General features: G+C 38.3%; 1 protein-coding gene and 1 pseudogene across 2 annotated transcripts in view; both read left to right on the forward strand.

Annotated features, from left to right (window-relative positions):
• The first annotated feature begins 345 nt into the window (after nt 1-345).
• On the forward strand, nt 346-786 carry LOC109453063 (NADH dehydrogenase [ubiquinone] 1 alpha subcomplex subunit 3 pseudogene; annotated as a pseudogene).
• Nucleotides 787-10,694: 9,908 nt separating this feature from the next.
• HOOK1 (hook microtubule tethering protein 1) overlaps nt 10,695-18,963 on the forward strand; it is a 53,125-nt gene continuing 44,856 nt past the window's right edge. Inside the window, exons 1-2 of one of the 2 annotated variants that reach the window (XM_074334798.2) lie at nt 10,695-10,938; nt 17,648-17,733. In XM_074334798.2, coding sequence (XP_074190899.1) covers nt 10,876-10,938; nt 17,648-17,733 — 149 coding nt within the window. In that variant the 5' untranslated portion in view covers nt 10,695-10,875. The remainder of the gene's footprint in view (nt 10,939-17,647; nt 17,734-18,963) is intronic. The other variant, XM_074334797.2, reaches the window with a different exon arrangement.

The raw sequence follows: 18,963 nt of genomic DNA on the forward strand, positions 1-18,963 counted from the left end.
CTGTTCTTTTTGAATAAACACTGAAAGCAAATAAAATAGAATTGTTTCCCACAGGCTTCCTGAGTGGTAGAGAGAAACACTTGAATTTTATTTTCAACCGAAGGACAGTGTTTGTGAGGGTGGCTGTGCATGAAAGTCACAATGACAGCTTCAAGTGAAACAGGGAAGGTGGTGTGACCATAGTTTGCCCTTCTCAAACCTTGAAGTGGGTGAACGTGTCCTCTCAGCCCAAGGCTTGGAGAATGGCATGTGGTAGTAGAAAGTACAGATGGGGCTTTTTGGGCCACACAGAAAAGGGCTTTAGTTCTGGCTATCTTCCATACGCATTGCAACTTTGAACAAGTTTCTCCTTCATTTGCAAAAACAAGGATTGTTGTGAGGATTAATCTAAATTGTGTATGTGGGCTCCGTGCCCTTGCCACCGCCACGGAGACCAAGATGGCTGGGAGACTCACTGCCTTCTTCAAGAATGCCTGGGTCAAGGAACCGGTGCTTGTCGCATCTTCCCCATCAGGGACCTCTCTATAATTCTGCCTCCCCTCAGCTCCTACACCAAGTACGCTGCCATCAACCAGGTCACACCCTACAACTACCCAGTGCCTGTCCAAGGTGATGGGAACATGCCCAACGTGCCCAGCCACCCCCAGGAACCCCAGGGCCCCAGTTTGGTGTGGCTGAAGAAACTGTGAGCACCTCCACTGGCAGGGAGGAGGCCCGTTCCCCTGTGCTCCCCAATAAAAATGTGAACACCGAAAAAAAATCATGTATGTGATGGTGCCTGGAATAGAAAAAAAATTATGTTAGCCCTTCTTTCCTCACCTGTAAGCCCCTCTCTCTTCTCCATCGGCCCTCCCACTTTGACGTTGTCCAGTGTCCTAATTCTTTCAGCCTCTAATCCCTTGTAAAATAAATGTGCAGATAAATACTTTCACCATAAAGTGTGACTATTAGGTTAAATATTTTAGTTTTTACAAGGATGTCTTTATCTTAGCAGAGACTAAAATCTAATGTCCAAGGAATGAAATTATAATTATGAAATGGAACCTGCTCTGGTCAAAAACATTCAGCCTTATTCAACACCATTCCCCACAAAATGGAACCAGGGCTTCTTGGAGAAATGGCTGATTCCAGGATAAGGACAGGAAAGTACAAAGTGAACCTGGAACATCTTGTGCCAGGAAATATGGAAGAGTTATGCAGAAGCTAACTTGAAGGGGTTCCCACTGGCTGAACTTGGGACATTTTAATGACTAAAATGAATAGTGACAAGAATGGATTATATCATATTGAATAAAAAAATAAATTTATGAGTCCATATTTACACTTAAAAATGTTACAGGGGGTATGGAGAGAAGAGGAAAAACTCCTTTTTTAAACAGAATGATGCCAATTAATTTATAAGAGGAATAATGGAAATAGGAAACCACCACAGTAATAATTAATTCAGGCAATAATTAACAATAATACTAGAAGCATTGGGTAACAAACTTTTGGGGACTCATATATTCACAGTCTCGAATTACGTAGTAATTACAATGAGAAAAACATCTTTACGATGGAGAAATCTGGTGGACACCTATTCTAACCATGTGACAGCTCTCAAATTTGGACAATCTGTTACCATGTTCCTGCCAATGTGATGCACTGAGCTCACAGTAATATAATCTGTGCTAAAAATGGTTAAACCAAATCTATTCACAAAGCAACAGTCTGATAAATCTTACTGTTCAAAACTGGTGCTGTCATGAATTATCACACAGCACACACACACGCTGGGGAACTGAACTAGGTGAGAGAAGACTAAAGCTACATGGAAAAAAAACATTATGCATGATCTTGATCCCTTGATTTTGGATCCCACAGGAAAAAAAGGAAGAGAAAGAAAAAAATAATTGAGGGCAATTAGGTAAATATAAATAAAGATTGCATGCTAAATAATAATATTGTGTTGATGTAAATTTTCCAAGTGTGATCATTATATGTGGTTATGTAAGTGAATATCCTTATTCTTAGAAGATATATGCTGAAGTATCTAAGGGTAAAGGGTAATTATTTTTGTTACACTTGAAATATATATATGGAGGGGGAGGGGGAATGAGAATATGTAGCAACTATAACCTTAAAAAGAACTTTGAGCATAATATATATATAGATATATATATATGTATGTATTTATATATATATCTATATATATCTACATGTATCTATATATATACTCCCAAGAGTAGGCAAGTTATTTACTCAAAATGGTCAAATTAATTATTCTTCAGAAAAATCATCAGACACTTATGAGAAAATTATACTTGAAATAATAGTTCAAGCTCATCTTCAGGTAAAATATGTCAAAAACTTAATACACTCAAGATCTCTGAGTCATCTCTTGTAGTCATTAACCTTCCGTCAGCAGATTTTCTGATAGGTAACAATTAATTTCATGATGGCTTCGCTTGCTTCACAGTGTTGAACAAAATGAAACTTGCCCGAAGAAATGTTTCAGCAGCAAAGGAGAATAGAGAAAAAATGACTGAAGAATTGTACGTGCTGTATTTTATTTTGCAATGATTATCTTTAAAAATCAGTTCTTACCACAAAACACAAAAGAACACAAGGAAATTTTTGGAGGTAACAGATATTTTTAGAACCTTGATTGTGATGATGATATAATGGGTATATTCATATGTCCAAACTCATCAATATCCATTTATTATATGTATGCAAAATTTTATATATCAATTATACTTCAGTAAAGCTTAAAATCAGTTCTGATCTCCCCCAGAAGAATTCTCGTCTTCACATCTGGAAAGAGATTCTGTGACTTATTCATTATATGAACTTGGGTACCTCTTATGCATCAGTTTCTTCGTCTATAAAATAAAAAGAATTACCTACCTTGTCAGATTGTTGAGGATAAATGGATTACTACAGATAAAGCACTTAGAATAGTATAATACATAGCACCTATTAAGTACTCCATAAATTTTAGTTACTATTATTATTGTTGTTGTTTATAGCATCTGGACTGGATATCTTCTTGGTTACCTACCAATTGTGTTCATACAAAACATTGTAGTGAAGTCCCCTACTTTAATGAAATGTGCAGCTTCTCTCTTGTATAAGGCTAAGCCCTGATCAGTTTTTTCTTTATTTATTTGTGCTTGTTTTGTTTTGTTTTTAGGCTCTCTGGGAAATATTTCCAAATTACATTAGGAAGTACTGTTTGTTTAGTTAATTTCAAAATTTTCGTTTACTATAACTACATTTCTAGGTGTTTCCTACAACTGCTCACATCAGCAAACCCTTCATACATCTTCCTGGCATTTCTTTCTTTGTTCTTACAGCCCAACTTTTTATTCCTCACAGTTAGGGAGCTTCCCTCTTCTGTCCTTTAACGATCCGATAAATTATTTCCTTCTAGGATTTGGTATTTTCTGACGTATTTTATATAAATTATATATCTAATACACGCAGAGTGAGTGAGATATATCTCTTCAGGCAAACATCACTTGAATGTATTTTCAGGTGAAATACATGGAGAGGTTTCAGAATACCATTAGTTTGCTCAATCTATCATAAAATATAAGCAGTATTTCTAACACAGTGATCCCTGTCCTCCTTAGAAATCATGCTCTTATCATTATTTCTGTGAATCCTGTCTCATGAACATGCCTGCACTCACTGTTCACTTATATAGTGTAAATTTACTTCTTGTTTTAAAATATTAATTTTCAATACCTTGTAAATAATAGGAAGTATTTTGGGTAGTTATATTGTAAAGTTAAATTTCGTTTGATTTTTAGAGACAAACATCTGTGGATTAAATGATTAGCTACTATGTGTCAGTGTTTGGTCTTTATTTTTAAAATCTGCTTACATGGATTAGAATGGAATTGTGTACATAAAAAAAAAAATAGGTCACCAGTGGAATAAGAAGCATGGATCATCTCTTCTAACAGAGTATAAAATGATGACCTATCTGGTGATTCACTTAGGTAAACTGATTATATAAAGTACATATTTTGTATGCTTAAATGATACTTCAGATTGGTTACATTATCAGTATATTTTTACTATATGCCTATGTTAGTTACATGTTGTTTTTCAGTTTTATAAACTATAGTATATATACTTTGCTCTAGACTATTAATTTTTTCTCATTTGAGTTATTTAGAACAAGATAAAATAATTATGTCTAATTTTATTTGACTTAGAATGTTGGGATAAGTTTAAATGTGCTTAATAAATGAAATGGATATATTCATTTTGACTCAATAAAGGACAAACTAAACATTGTTTCCCATAATTGATATCACCCTGCATGTGATTTATCTTTTTATAACTTTTGTTTCCCCAGGCACCTCAGTTTTAAATTCTCCAAGGCAGCAGCTGTTTAATTATTTGACACCAAGCCCCTACACGAAATTATAACTGTGGCTACAACCCGTTTCCATTTTGGAGCCTTCTCGGTGCAAGATCCAAGGATGCTCTCGGATCATTTTAACTTTGCAGTTCAGATATTGTTGCCACAGATAGGGTTACATGTCTGTGCTTTGTCTGAGACCATGCTTTACGATTCTGAGTGATGGCACCCCCACCTCCACCCAAAATGATGGTGAGTACCACTGCTGTTCAGAGGATACTGTGATGTGATGCCCAGGTCCCCAACATCTGGGAGTGCTGTTGGCAGACAGCCATTAACCTTTGTGATTTGCCTAGGCTGTCATGCCACCTTTCCAGGCAGCCTGCATCCAGTGAGTTGTCAACATGGAGGCATAAAGACAAAGCCCCCTTCATCCAAACTTGGACAACTTGGAAGGGCCATTCCAGCTTCAGAGGTCGCAGGCCTTGGTTGAGACTCTCATTAGGACTGCACCAAAGCCTGTTTTCTCCCTCTGCCCACATCCACTTCCTTTCCCTCCCTTCCACAGCTGTTATCCACAAGAGCACTTCTTAATAAACCCCCTGCATACTAATCTCCATCTCAGAGTATACTTCCTGCAATTTTTTTCTGCTGATAGTGTAATTTTAAAATCCCTTGCATTACACATGTACATTCCCCAGTGACTGAGATACCATCACCCTTGTTTTGAACTTGAACTTGGCTTAAACCTCTCCACTGGAATCTTATAATAATCTCTCTTTGGGCAGTCCAACAGGTTAGTGATAACATCGCTTGCAAGCACTGAACTACATTAAAAGACAGTTTTATTAAGTGGTATAAAATCTCTTTAAGTCTATAAAGCCCCAGAAGCAAGATTCTCAGTGTCACAGTCTCCTAATGAGCATTAATTTCATAACAGGCATCAGTTCCTGGCCAGAGTGAGGAATACTTAAGTATTCCCTTTTGTATTCGGTGAGAAGTAGTTTACATTCTTGATCCCCTTTCTCCAGCCTCTACCTCAGCATTCACACTGGCTGAAAACATGAGGGGATTATGTCTGTCCCAATTCATCACCTAAAGGCTCAGACCCACTGAATATCCAAATCAATTCTGTCCCAGACAGAAGGCTAAAGCACGGTTAGTGTCTGGGATTGGTCATGCTTCTCGAAGCGCACTACAGTATTTAATAGAGCTAGGCACTTGTGCACACTGCAATCACAGACCTAAGAACTAGAAACTGTTTTAAAATACCAATTTTGGTCACTGTCTTTCTTCCCTGGGACTCTGTCTAGGGCTTGCAAACCTCCTTTCCCAGGGCCTGGACACTATTATTGCAAAGTTTCTCTAAGATTCTGCAAATCCTCACAGTCTAGAAGTGTCTGCTATTGCATTTAACTGCCTGTGGACCGTGATGCTGACCGGATGTAGCCTGAATTTGCTATAGTTTCTTGGATATTGTGGACTGAAGGCAACTCTTGGTATCATCCAGAGAACCAAGTTGATCTCTGTGGTGGATCTCACATCATTCTAGCTTCTTCTATCTCTTCGTTGCTGAGATCTAGCCTATGTTGGAATTCTTTCCTTTCTCTCTCCTTCTTTTCTCCCTTCAATTATCCCTTCTCCCTTCCTTCCACCTTAAAACATTTGTAGGACTTCTGTTTGGGAAACTATGGAAGAGACAGCTGCACCTAAGCTATCCTGTAAGGATCCTCTATATGTGGGCCCAACCATTTGCTTCAGGAATGAATGCTTTGTTGGTGAGGTCCACTTGGACTGTTTGCTGCTGATATGGCCTCTCTGCTGGCATGGATACTCTGTCTGAATGTCTAAATCTCTGCCTGTCCAGGTCAGAGTTTTCTTCCAGCTAGCGTCTACTGTGTTTCCCTGAAAATAAGATCTAACCGGAAAACACTCCCTATCATGATTTTTCAGGGTGACATCCCCTGACCATAAGCCCGAATGTGTCTTTTGGAGCAAAATTTAATATAAGACCCGATCTTATTTTCAGGGATACATGGTACCTTCAGCCATTCAGAGTATCTAAGTATCAACAAGGAAAACCTTAGATTCTCTGTTTCTTCATTTCATTACTTCTTTGTGCAAGGTACAGCTTTCCTCTTCACAAATAGAGCCTCTATTCAAGGCACCTGTTCAGAGACTCTTTCCTCTTATTTCTCCATCTACTTTCAACCCAATTCAGAGCTTAAAATCTCATCCTGACCCTGTTTTTCTCTCTCTTAAAAATAGCTTGGTTTTATTTTAATTGAAAAAGTAATATTTGTCCATTTTTGTGAAATTGGAAAAAAGTAATAATCATGAATAACCTCTACTAATATTTTAATATATTTTATTTCAGGTGTTCTTTTTTTTTAAAATCAGTACACACATACACACACACACACACACACACACACGACCATACACACTGTATATAATAGCTAAAATGTATTGATCAACTATACTGAGCTAGGATTTCTGTTAAGAATTTATGTACATTGATTCTCCACAACAATCCTATGAGATTATGTGGAGAGAATTGTTTTTGGTTTTGTCTGCAGGAGGCACTCATCTCCCCACCCTCCTTCTACATGGGGCAACCATCTCATGATTTCACCTTGGGTTTGCACTCTTAGTGAGGTAGCCAGTCTAGTTGTTCTATCCTCTTGTGTTAAAGGATTCGATACACATTCCATGATAAACCAATCAGATGTCCTCCCTGGAACTTGCATCTTGAACAGAATTACACAGAAAGACTTAGCAACTACTTTATCCTATTCATCCAGGTAGTACTGTCCCAAAAAGACTTTCCATAGTTTTGCTACTAGAACTGAGGAGCTTGCTCTGTGACTTGCCCTTTCTCATGATGAGTTCCTCACATTTTCCTCTGAATCTCTGATCTTTCTCATATTCTTACAACGATTTTTTTATAAAGTTACCTAATTTGATTTTTCCCATGTACCACCAAAAATATCCCTAACCAATATAAAAATACACAGAAATATACAAGTATTATTCTAGTTTACAGAGACTGAAACTGAGGCTCAATGAAACTGAGGCTTATGTGACTTGCCCAAGATCACCCAGGCAATAAGAAGGGGTATCAAATCTCTATAGCTCTAAATTGGTGCTGAATGTTAACCAACTCTCTTCTCAATCTCTGTACAGATAACATAGATGTCTGTGTATTCTTATATGTATTCTACAGTTGAGATCTGACCATATTCACAACTTTATCATTTTTAGCCTTTAGTTTCTTTTTTGTTGTTTGTTTTTGGTCTGGTAATAAAATTACTTTAGAAAATGTCAAAATTACTGTAAAATACAAAGAAGGTAAAAACGTATCCATTATTCTAATACCTAGGTATCATCATAAATCTATGGACATTTGGGTTATTTCCTTTAGCCTCTCTCTTTCTTGTGTCTATACACACACACACACACACACACATTATATATACATATATATACACATATATGTATATATATATTCATATATATATATATATATATATATATAGAGAGAGAGAGAGAGAGAGAGAGAGAGAGACAGACACACAGAGAGACAGAGAGAAAAATCCAGACTGTATGTAAAGATTTATATCATCACTTTTTTCTTTGAACAATATTTTGTAAGAATTTTCCTGAGTAATTAAACTTCTTTCAAAATGTTTTAATAGCTACAATATATTTCATTGTATAGATATACCATAATGTATTTAATCACTCCTCTTTCAGGCATTTAATAGCTGTTTCTTTTTTTGCTTTGATAACTAGCACCGCAATCAACAACTTTGTAGGCAGCTGATTATTTTCTTAGAATAGATTCTGAAGTAAAATTATTGGCTTAAAGGCTTTGAACATTATAAGGACTCTTGATATATATTGTCAAAAAATTTTCTGAAAAATTGTGCCAATTTACAATCCCATGAGAAGTGTTTAAAAGTTAGTTCCATTCAACTGTCCAAATATGGATGCCAACTTTTAGAAATGAACGCCAGTAGATGGAAAATGATAGCCTACATGTATTAGGCATTTCTTTTGATATATTTTTTTCTGATTAGAAAGTGATACAAGTAATTGCAGAAAGATTGAAAAATATAAGATTACAGAAAATGATGAAACTATCCATAAAGTGACATAGTAGTGTGACAAATATTTGCCTTATTGCTGTGCACATATTAAATACATATGTAATATTTATAATGTTGAAATCTTATGACTCATACTTTTATATGTAAATTTTTAATTTAATATTACATATCATGAAAATTTTATTGTTATCAAATATTCTCCAAACCATTATTTTTATTAATTGCCAAATACTCTACCTTATGAACTTGCTATAATGTAGTTAACCCTTCTTGCTTATTGGACATGTATTGATCAGTATATATAGAATTGCAATACATATTGCATATAAAGGTTCATAACCTTTGACTGCATTTTTGGTGATTTCAATAGAATGTATGACATGAAGTGGAACTACGGAATCATGGGTTTAAATAGTATGTATAGTTTAAAGTTTCTTGATAATGATGAAAAAACTTTCTAAAATGCTTGTTCCAGTTGTGTATGAAAGTGTGCTTCACTCTTCTTGGCATTATTCTTTGGTGTTTTATTTCAGTGATTCATGTTTTGCATTATTCTAACTTTTTCATATTTGTTTGAAATATTTGTATTTCTTCTTTGAATTCATTGATCACGTCCTTTGCACATTTCCCATTAGATCTAGTATCATGAAGGGAACTGGACATCGTTCTCCGAGGATCTATTCTCTATACAGAGCCCAGGATAATTCAATTGCCCCCAGTTACTCTTCTGAAATATTTTGAATAGTTCAATCACTTGCAGCTTTTAGTGATGTGTCCTCATGTGCTTCTAAGCATAGATGATTGCAGTAAGTCATGTTTGCAAAGGAGTTTTAAATTCATAAAACTCTTCCGCATCCATTATCATTTTTTGCCTGCCTGTGACATAGACAGGGCATGTTAGTGTCATTGGCATTATTTTAGGAATGTGGAGGGTAGGTTTCACAGAAGAAAGCTGTGGGGAGTAAAGTCAAGACTCAGACCAAGTCTTCAATTTCTAGATCATTTACTTTTCATTAAGTCTTATTGCCAATGTTGCTAGTGTCCAGACATAAAATGACTCCACATGGGGAAAGAAAGTTCTGGAATAATGTTAAGGGACTTGATGACAAATCCATGTATTGTATTTTTAGAAGGAGACTGATTTACATTTAGGGGCTTTTAGTTACAGTCATCCATCAGTTTAAAAGTTTCAGTGTCTAAATATAAAGATGCAGCAATATAAATGAGCCAGCTGCGTTTTTTACACAGAGCATGAATTGATGAGTTTATGAATGAGTGAAGTGGTGGAAATCAACAGCAAGACTAAGAATATTCTAGTCCATTTCAATTGCGTAAGCCATATATCAGTACCTTGGAGAGCTTCCAAATTGTGCCACCTTTTCCCCAAGAACATTTCTCAGGAAAGACTGGTTTTGAATCGCCAAAGGAAGCATTGCACATTGATATCCTCCATGTTTTTTTGAAAACTACAATATTTCATTTTTCTACCTGAAAATGGTCATCCCTTTTGCCCCTTTTAAAATAAAATTGCCCACAGTTTGTAATCTTGAGAGCGCTTATTTAAGCAGCTTTATGGTATTTTTCCCCCGTAGAAAACACATTTGTTTGCCACGTCTGCAAATTAAAATATCATTTTCCAATGAGTGCCTGGTAGATTATCAGCTCTCCCTATCACGACTGGTTTTTATGTTAAGGGTAGAATCTATTAAGCAAGCCGAGTGTGAGTCTCCACAGGTGTAGCTAGGAACTACCTCAGCAGACCCTACAAACGCTAGAGACCCCGCTGCCACTTCTGCCCTTGGGGCTGGGCGACTGTCCGCTTCTCTAACGCCCCGCCGCGCACGCGCGCTCCCCACCCCCGCCTTCACTGCACCTGCCAGGTCATAAAACCCTCTCCACCCACCCCTGTCCGCTCCAGGAGGCTCAGTCTCGTCTTACGTTGATTGGTCCAGAAGGCGCGTCCAATCAGCAATCCCTCCTGCGCAACCTATTCCCGATCTTCCCGCCCCCTCCCCGCCCCTCCCGCCTCTCAGGCACCTACCTTCTTTATGACTGGTGCGTGCCCAGGTCACTCAGGGCGGTGGGGAGAGGTGTGTAGTAGTGGGTGCGGGGAGAGGAGGGGTAAGGTGGGGAGGAAGGAGGCGGGGCTCAGGTGCGTTGCTGCCCGGCCGGGCCCGGCGGGGAGGGGGCGGACAGCGGGACGGGAGGGGCGGGGTCGGGGGTGGTGTTGGGGAGGGGGTGACGCCGGTGACGTCGGCTGCGCGAGGCTTCGCGCGTGAACGGCGCGGGCGCTGGGCCTGGCCGCTGAGCTTCACCGGTGGGCGAGCAGGACGTCGACGCCGGCTCTTGCAGGATCGCGGAGGGGAGGTGTCGGGGTCAGCGGAGTATTGGACTGCAGCCCCGGCCATGGACGAGACGCAGCCGCTTCCGCAGTCCGAGCTGCAGCTGTGCGACAGCCTCATCATCTGGGTGAGGACGGAGGGGCGAGGGGGGCCGAGGGGGCGCGGCGCGTTAACCCGGGCGTCCGGTTATCCCCAGGTGAGGCTGAGGAGTACCCGGGGCCGCTGGCGCCGCGGACTCGGCGCCTTGGCCTCCGCGCCTCCTGGCGTCCTGGACCGCCAGAGGGCCACCTGCGGGTCGCGCCGCGGGGCAGGTGCGCGCGCGTGTGTGTGTGTGTGTGTGTGTGTACGTGTACGTGTCTGGGGCGGGGGAGGGGAAGGCAACTCGGAGGGGCGGGACGGAGGAGGTTTGTCTTAAACCCCTGGACGTGCTCGTGACAGCTGTAGACTGTAGTCTAGCGTCCGACCGCTGTACTGCCCCGCTCCCATTTTCTCCTGTCCCGCGCGCGCCCAAGCCCTAGACTTTCTGGATCACACTCCCTCGCCTTCCGTTTGCTGTGCAGCCTTCCCGTGGGGATCTTGATGCCACTTGAGACTGAAGACCCCCTCCGAAAACCTCCCTTCCACCCCAACCACCTTGCTCTACTTGTACACTGGTGGCCAGGACGTGGTTTTAGGCCCAAATGGTTCTCCACGACCCCAGGACATCGGATTTTGTAGAAGCTGCTTAGAAGAGATGTTTATACGTATTTCCTCCGTGGAGAAAAAGATATGTTGAGGGTGGGAATTCATACTCCCTTTTTCTCGCTGCCCCTCACCTCTAATGGACAAGCATTTTCTTTAAAGAAAACGACGTGGCATTTTTGTCCTTTATGCTTCGTATTTCTGTTAGTTTGTGTTGTGTTGGGACAGGCAGGATCTGTCCCAGTATTCGGTCAGCAAAATGACCTTTTGGAAGGCTCAGCAGTTAAGAGAGATGGCATGATGTAATTTCTAACCCATATTGGGCAAGGTTGGTGCTCGGTGGTCCACAAGGGGTCCATAATGACGCCCATCCCCAAACCAGTTGTGTAGTTTTGTGTAGGGGAGTGTGTGCAGAATGGAATGTGAACAGACTGGATCAAGAGGCGGTAATTAATTAATGAGATTCCCAAGTGATCACCTAATGCATGTAATTCAAAAGAAGGAGAAGTCAGGGAAGGTTTCTGGCAGTTATGCAGTTATTGGAAATAACTAATTTAAAGCAACTTTTACACGTTAGAGATAAACGGCTTGCTTTAAGTGGAATGCAAGTACCTAAAGTTTTTGGGTTAAAAGTAGTTAGCTCACTGTTTATCTGTATTTTCATTTAAAATAAGTATTGGGGTTTAGATGCTGTATTTAAGACTGCATGAAACAAGGCAACATTGCTTTTAATGATGTGATTTCAAACAAATTGCCAATTAAAGGGTGTGTCCTAATCTGTTACATTGTTGCCCTAAATATCTGACTTAAGTGTAGTAAACCTAGTCTTTATGATGTCATTGACTTACATATGAAGTGGTGGAGAAGCATAGGTTTTTCTTGAATTGTATTGCAATGTTTTTAAATACAGTATTATGTGACTGTATCCATTCTTTTAACCTGTATTTACTGAATTCCTACTTTGTATAAGGCACTGAGGAACACAGATACCATGTTTCCCCGAAAATAAGACCGGGTCTTATATTAAGGTTTGCTCCAAAAGACGCATTAGGGCTTATGTTCAGGGGATGTCATCCTGAAAAATCATGCTAGGCTTATTTTCTTGTTAGGTCTTGTTTTCGGGGAAACATGGTATCAAGAATAATCAAAGAACTTTCCATTTTAATTGGAGTAGTAAGCAGAGCTGTGTATTTTTATAATGGAAGGAAATTTTTTTAAAAAACTGGAAAAATGTTATAAACCAAATGATAAGGAATCATAGATGACAGAGTGTAACTGGTTGTATAACCAAACCTATGATACTCCAGTTCACTCAAGCTGTTGAAACACTGTAGAGAAAATGAATTATTATGCAGACTGTTGTTGCCTCTACAAATGCTGCTACAGTCAAATCCACCCATTCCCAAAATACTGCCCGGCTTTGTGATTAAGAATAACCGCACAGTTTCTCTCACATTTCTCTTTGCAAACTTTTCATCAGTACCCTGTTGGAGTGCTGAGCTCTTCTCCTCCTCAAGAAAATGACTTCTGTCTTTGGCTCTGACTCCAGATCCCATTGCTTCCATTTTTTTCTAAAACTTTGCTCTGTATCTTTCTGTGTTTACAGCTTCTTTCTCTCCATGTACTCCTTCCTCTCTACATATAATCTTGCTCAAACCTTCCCTATCTTAAAAAGAACTAAGAGCCACCATTCCCTATTAAAACCACACTGTATTTCCCCTTCGCTTATAGTCAATTTTTTTGTTTTTTGTACTCATCCTTTATACTTCTTGAACTTTCGTTCACTTCCTCAAGCCACTCTACTTGAGCTTCCTTTCTCTAAGACCTCTACTTATATACTTGATCTGGCTGACAGGAACTATGTATTATTTGATGGTTCCTTTGTGAAGTTATCTTCTGCCTTAGTTTCTTGGGTACCTGTCTCTCGATTTTTCTTTACCTCCCAGTGAACTTTTCTTTCTCAGTGACTTTCCCTGTCCTGTGCGGCCTTTGCCAGCCCCTGCATTGTTGATGTTCCCTCTCCCTCTCTAAATTTCTCCAAACTCCCCTTAGGCCACGATCCTCCATGTCCACTATGCTACATTGACTTTATATTTCTTGAGGAAGTTAAGCTTTTTATTTTATTTTTTTAATATATCAGGCCTTGTAACTTATTCTCTCTCTACCTAGAATATTTTCCTAGTTTTTCCAGTGGCTGGCAGGCTTCTCACCATTCAGTTCTTGGATCTGTTGTCACTTTTCAGAGAGACTGTGAGTGACAGTGAATGACCTACTTGTCCTGCACTCCTACCCCACTGTAACCCGTTAACCCCTTTCTGTTGCGTCTGTAACACCTTCTGAAGTCACTCGGTTTGCTCCTCAGGCTCAGAGCCCTTGTCTGACCTGTTTTCTGCTCTATCCCCAGGACCAAGAACTGGCTAGCATCTCCAATACAACATTGAATCAAAGTGGTCATAATAAATGTCCTTGTCTTGTTCCTGACTTCAGAAACCAGTATTTCACCATTCAGTACGTAGGGTTTTGTGGATACGGGTGAATTTTTAACTGTATCATAAAGGATTGAGCGGAAACGAGTTTTCCAGACTCAGGGAAGAAACCCTAGCGGTAATGTAAATGGTCTCCTTTGAGGATAGATTGAAAGGAGGTAGTGGGACACATGTTTGTCATATCCCTGCTCTGTTAATGTGCTTCCTCCCATGCTAAGTAATGTTGCATGTGGAGGGAAAGTAGTAGGAAATAGAAGATTAAAAGGTTAGGATGGGACCAAATCTTGGAGGTGAGACGAGGATAGTAAACTGTGCTTTCAGCACTGGACATTGTTGTAGGACAGGAGAACCACCATTAACAGAGTGGAGAAGTCATCAGGAACATTTGGTTAGGTGAAGAGACGACTCTTTTGGAAGTTTTTTAAAAAGTTATGTTTCATGATTTGGAACTCACCTTGAAATAATTAGTTCTTAGAAATGTTATACTGCTCCTTAGCAAAAAATTCAGGGCTGAAAGATAAATTTGGGCATCATTTAAATGGGGAAGGGAGTATATAAGAGTTTGAAATATTTGTATGAAGATAAGTTTAATTCTGCCTCTTGATTCTGTGAAAATTTTAAATCTCTAGAATGTACTTTCACCAATAAAATTGGAGGACTGGACCAGATTATTATTTTTTTTTTTCCAGTGGTTCTCTTGGTTCTTGAATTTTTTTGACTTTGACAGGCAGGCACAGGAAAGACTAAAACCCAAATTAACAAAGAATATTAAAGGCTGAAACGTTTTATGATGATCTTAAAACTCAAAACAATGATCTTTCTGAAATGAGCAGCTAGCGGAGGAGAATATGACAATAGAGTTGACCTAAGGCTGAGTTTTTGTTGGCTATCAGTCCACATTTCTGATTATTTGCTTTATTTAAAAATAAGAAAGTAAGATGGTTATTTGCCAGAATACTGTACTTAGTGATAGAAACCCTCTCTGTGTTTTTTGGGTCACTCACTGAAAAGACTTTTGCCTCTTCATTTCTATGAATAGTGTGAAAGAATACTTTTTTTTTTTTTTGTCCTTCTGCTTTGCCCGTCCCCCACCCCCAACGAGCTTTTTAATTTATCCACTCTTCTTGGTTATAAAGCCTTTCAAATTAGCCAAATGAAATTACATTCTCTATTATCTAATTTATTTTGCAGCTAGTTTAACAACTTCCAGGAGACACTCCAATTTCCGTGGCTGTAAGAAGGAGAAATTGATCTTAATCTGAGCATGGTGGGCAACTAGGCAACGACTTAGTACAGATTTTCATTTTATGTATTTCTTTACTATTTTGCCTAATAATCTGTGTCTCAGAAATTATCCTTTTAAAATCACTAATCAAATCCATTTTGTAAAAAGATAAAGATGTGAAGTGTAAGTAGGAAGGGTTGAAAAGTGGGAGCCACAGTTTACCTGAAAGTATATGATTATCTTCCTTTTAAAGATGCCCTGTGCATCCACCCAATGGCAAAAATCCTTCTTATTTTCTGTTTTGAATATTCCATGAATTCATCCTGTTCTCTCAGCGTTTCCCTAATTATCTCCAAGCTATCCATTTCATCAAAAAAACCTTTGCAGGAGCCTTCTAACTGATTCAAGCATAAAGCTATTCTGTCCCATTCTCTGTGTCACTGTAGCTGCTATCGCAAACAGACTAAAGATGTCACTCTCCCACTCTCTTCTTTATTATTCCTCGGTGATTCTTCATCACCCAGAGCAATTTTTCTTAAAAAATGATGTGCCTAAGAATCATTTGGGGATTTTCTGATTTACTACGTCTGGAGATTGTGATACGTATTGTTCTTAGACCTCGCACTTTGAGAAACCCTGGCTCATAGCTGATGTGCTAACAGCTGTTGAGCTTGTACCATGTGCCAGGCACTGGCCTGAGGACACTGCTAATTCATTTAATTCTGAAAACCATCATGTGAGGTGGAAACTATTGAGCTGTTTTCCATTATATAGATGATACCATTAAGTATGGACCAAGCTTTTTGTCAATGACCCTTCAGAGTCTTGGCCCATGACTTTTTTAAACCCCTTTGGTTGTCACCTCCTCCCGCCCCCCCCCGCCCCCCCTTTGCACTGGAAATCCAGTAATACTAACTGTGCGTTGCCTAAAAATACTGTCTCTTCATGTATTTGTGCTTTTATCATGTTCCTGTTTCCTGAAGTTTCCTTCCCCTGGCCCTTTCTTTACACAAGATGTTTCATTCAGGAATCACCTCTAAGAAGTCTTTCCTAAATAAAAGCCCTAGTTCGATTAGTTGACTGGTATACTTCAGAACATTTTGTGCATACTACAATCGTGGGAGTACAAATGGCATTTTCTAGAATTGATTCATGTCTTTTTCTCCTCTCCTTAACTCTTGATTGAAGCTACTTAAGGGAAAAAACCTAGGGATTTTCCTTCGCAACTCCAGCCTCTAATACAGTGCCCCACATAGAGTAGGAGCTCAGTAAAGTGTCTTTATGTACTTTGAAATTAACTGGCTAGATTTAGTTTGTCTATGCCGTTACTCAGTGTTGTACTATGATAAGGGAGAGAGATTTGTAGAATCTCAAAATATACAAAAACACTAAAGATGGATTATGGTAGGAGAAAATTTTATTGGATCAAATGGAAAACTAAGAAATTGTAATTGAATAGTAAAGAAGATGAATATGTATGGTAAAAAAGAATCATAGTTTATTTAATTTAAGATTATTATGGGTTGGGATTAAATTTCTAGAAAGTATATGATCCATTTTAGCTCTTGTAATTTGCCTTTTAAAATTTTTTCTAGACTTGTGTGTGCTTATTAGAAAAAGATGCCAACATTTAACTTCTGTTTTTAATATGTACATGAATATTTAACAAAGAGAGATTTGAACAGTTGTAATGTCTAAAGCCAAACTAGGTAGAAAGAACTTGACATGGTGCGTGCTGGACTGTTCATATCCTAAGGCTGATTGTTGGATAGCAGGCAGAAGTCCTGCCTTATTTTAGAGTTCATTGATAAACTTAGTAGTTTTAAGGCTTGACATTTCTAGCCTTTTGTTTTCTTACCAAATGATATGAGTGAAATTTTAATTTGCAAATGTTAGATTATCTCAAAGTTCTTTTTCTGATGTTATTCTTCATACATCATTATATTTGACTGTTGTAGGTATAATTTTTAATGATTTTGTGAAATGTTAAGTGTTTATTATTTTTATAGAAATATTACACAGCCACAGAAATTTATTTCCATGTTTCCCCGAAAATAAGACCTTGCTGGACAATCAGCTTTAATGCATCTTTTAGAGCAAAAATTAATATAAGACCCAGTATTATGTTATATTGTATTGTATTATATTATATTATATTATATTATATTATATTATATTATATAGACCCCCATCTTTTATTATAGTGAAATAAGACCAGGTCTTATATTAATTTTTGCTCCAAAAGACGCATTAGAGCTGATTGTCCAGCTAGGTCTTATACACAGTAGTATAGTTTTATTTGTTTGGTAGCATCTGATTTTAAACAAAACAGGGCAGTTTTAAGTGATCTTTCTCTCTAGTGTTCATATATATATTTGAGGGGAGCGGTGTCACTCTGTAGGTAATAAAGAGGCAGTAAAGTTATTCACTTTATGTCATTTTAGCTGCAGACATTCAATACTGCTGCACCTTGTCAAGATGTGAAACAGCTGACTAATGGAGTTGCCATGGCACAGGTTCTTCATCAAATGTAAGTACTAGTCCAGGCTCTTCCTGAAAGAATTGTAAACCCAATACCAAGGACAAAAACGTGTATTCTAAAGGTTGCTGAAACTTCATCCTAGTCAGTGATGGCAAGCATATGGTACCAAGGCCTTCTTGCATCTAGGGAACAAAAAAGTTATCACCTGATTAGTCTTTGTTCATGTTAATTAAATGATACATGTTAATTAAATGAGCAATCAGGACTCTTGTCTATTCCAAAAATGTTAATTTTAAACTTGTTCTGATCATGTTCACAAGTTACAGTAACTGGGAAAAGAACAGGTTAAGTGAATGGTATAATTACTTATAAGGCTTCCTTCAGTTATACTGTTGTCATTTGAAGGTATCACTGGGTGGAAATTATTATTTTGGAGATAATTGAAACAAAATACTGGATTTGGAGAAAATATTAAATTTCAAAATCTATGTTGGAACTAATAGTTAATTGTATCAACCCACCAATAATCAAATGATATATACGCATAAATGAAATTTGAAGTTTCAAATGCTGGGGAACCTTAACTAATAAAGTGATCTAATTTGAATGGACAGATTTTGTAGTTAACTCAAGATTAACACTTTAAAAGACAAACTTAACATGTTAATTTTTTTTTTTGGAAGTCATTCTGAAATATGCCTTACTTCCATGCTTTCTTAAAGATGTCTCTTAAATATTTTATTTATTCATACCCTGATTGGTTTCAAAGTGATTTAATTGGTCAGAGCTAAGCATTCTAAACATGGTTCTTTTTTCTTTCTTTCTTGATGATTTGGGAAAGTCATCATTGTTTTTTGTCATTATAATTTACACCTGGCCTTTTCTCATTGCAGTATGTTCTGGGTATTGGTTTAGATGCAGCTACATTGTGGCTGGTACGGAACTAATGCTGGTGTGTACTCACTCGTTTCAACAGTGCCATCTGAAGATGTCATTTAAATATATTGTGGTGGCTTTGGTAACTTGATAACAAAGGACAATAGAAGAGACTTATTTTTACTATGATACGATGTATATGGCTCTTTGATCTCCTACACTGTAGCACTATACCTGATGTTTAGAGTAGGGTCAGGTCAGTTTTATTAGTAGTTAAACTGTATCCTTTATCATCAACTCACTTTTTCATAATCTGTTGGATTCTGCTGTTATTGCTGACCCTCTGTCTCTGAGTTTTCTTCTCAGTCTCTCTTTGTCTCTTATTGTCTTCTAATAGCTTTT

Source organism: Rhinolophus sinicus, chromosome 14, assembly GCF_057876585.1.
Source record: "Rhinolophus sinicus isolate RSI-liver-muscle chromosome 14, RSI-T2T, whole genome shotgun sequence".
In the NCBI taxonomy this organism is placed as follows: Eukaryota; Metazoa; Chordata; class Mammalia; order Chiroptera; family Rhinolophidae; genus Rhinolophus; species Rhinolophus sinicus.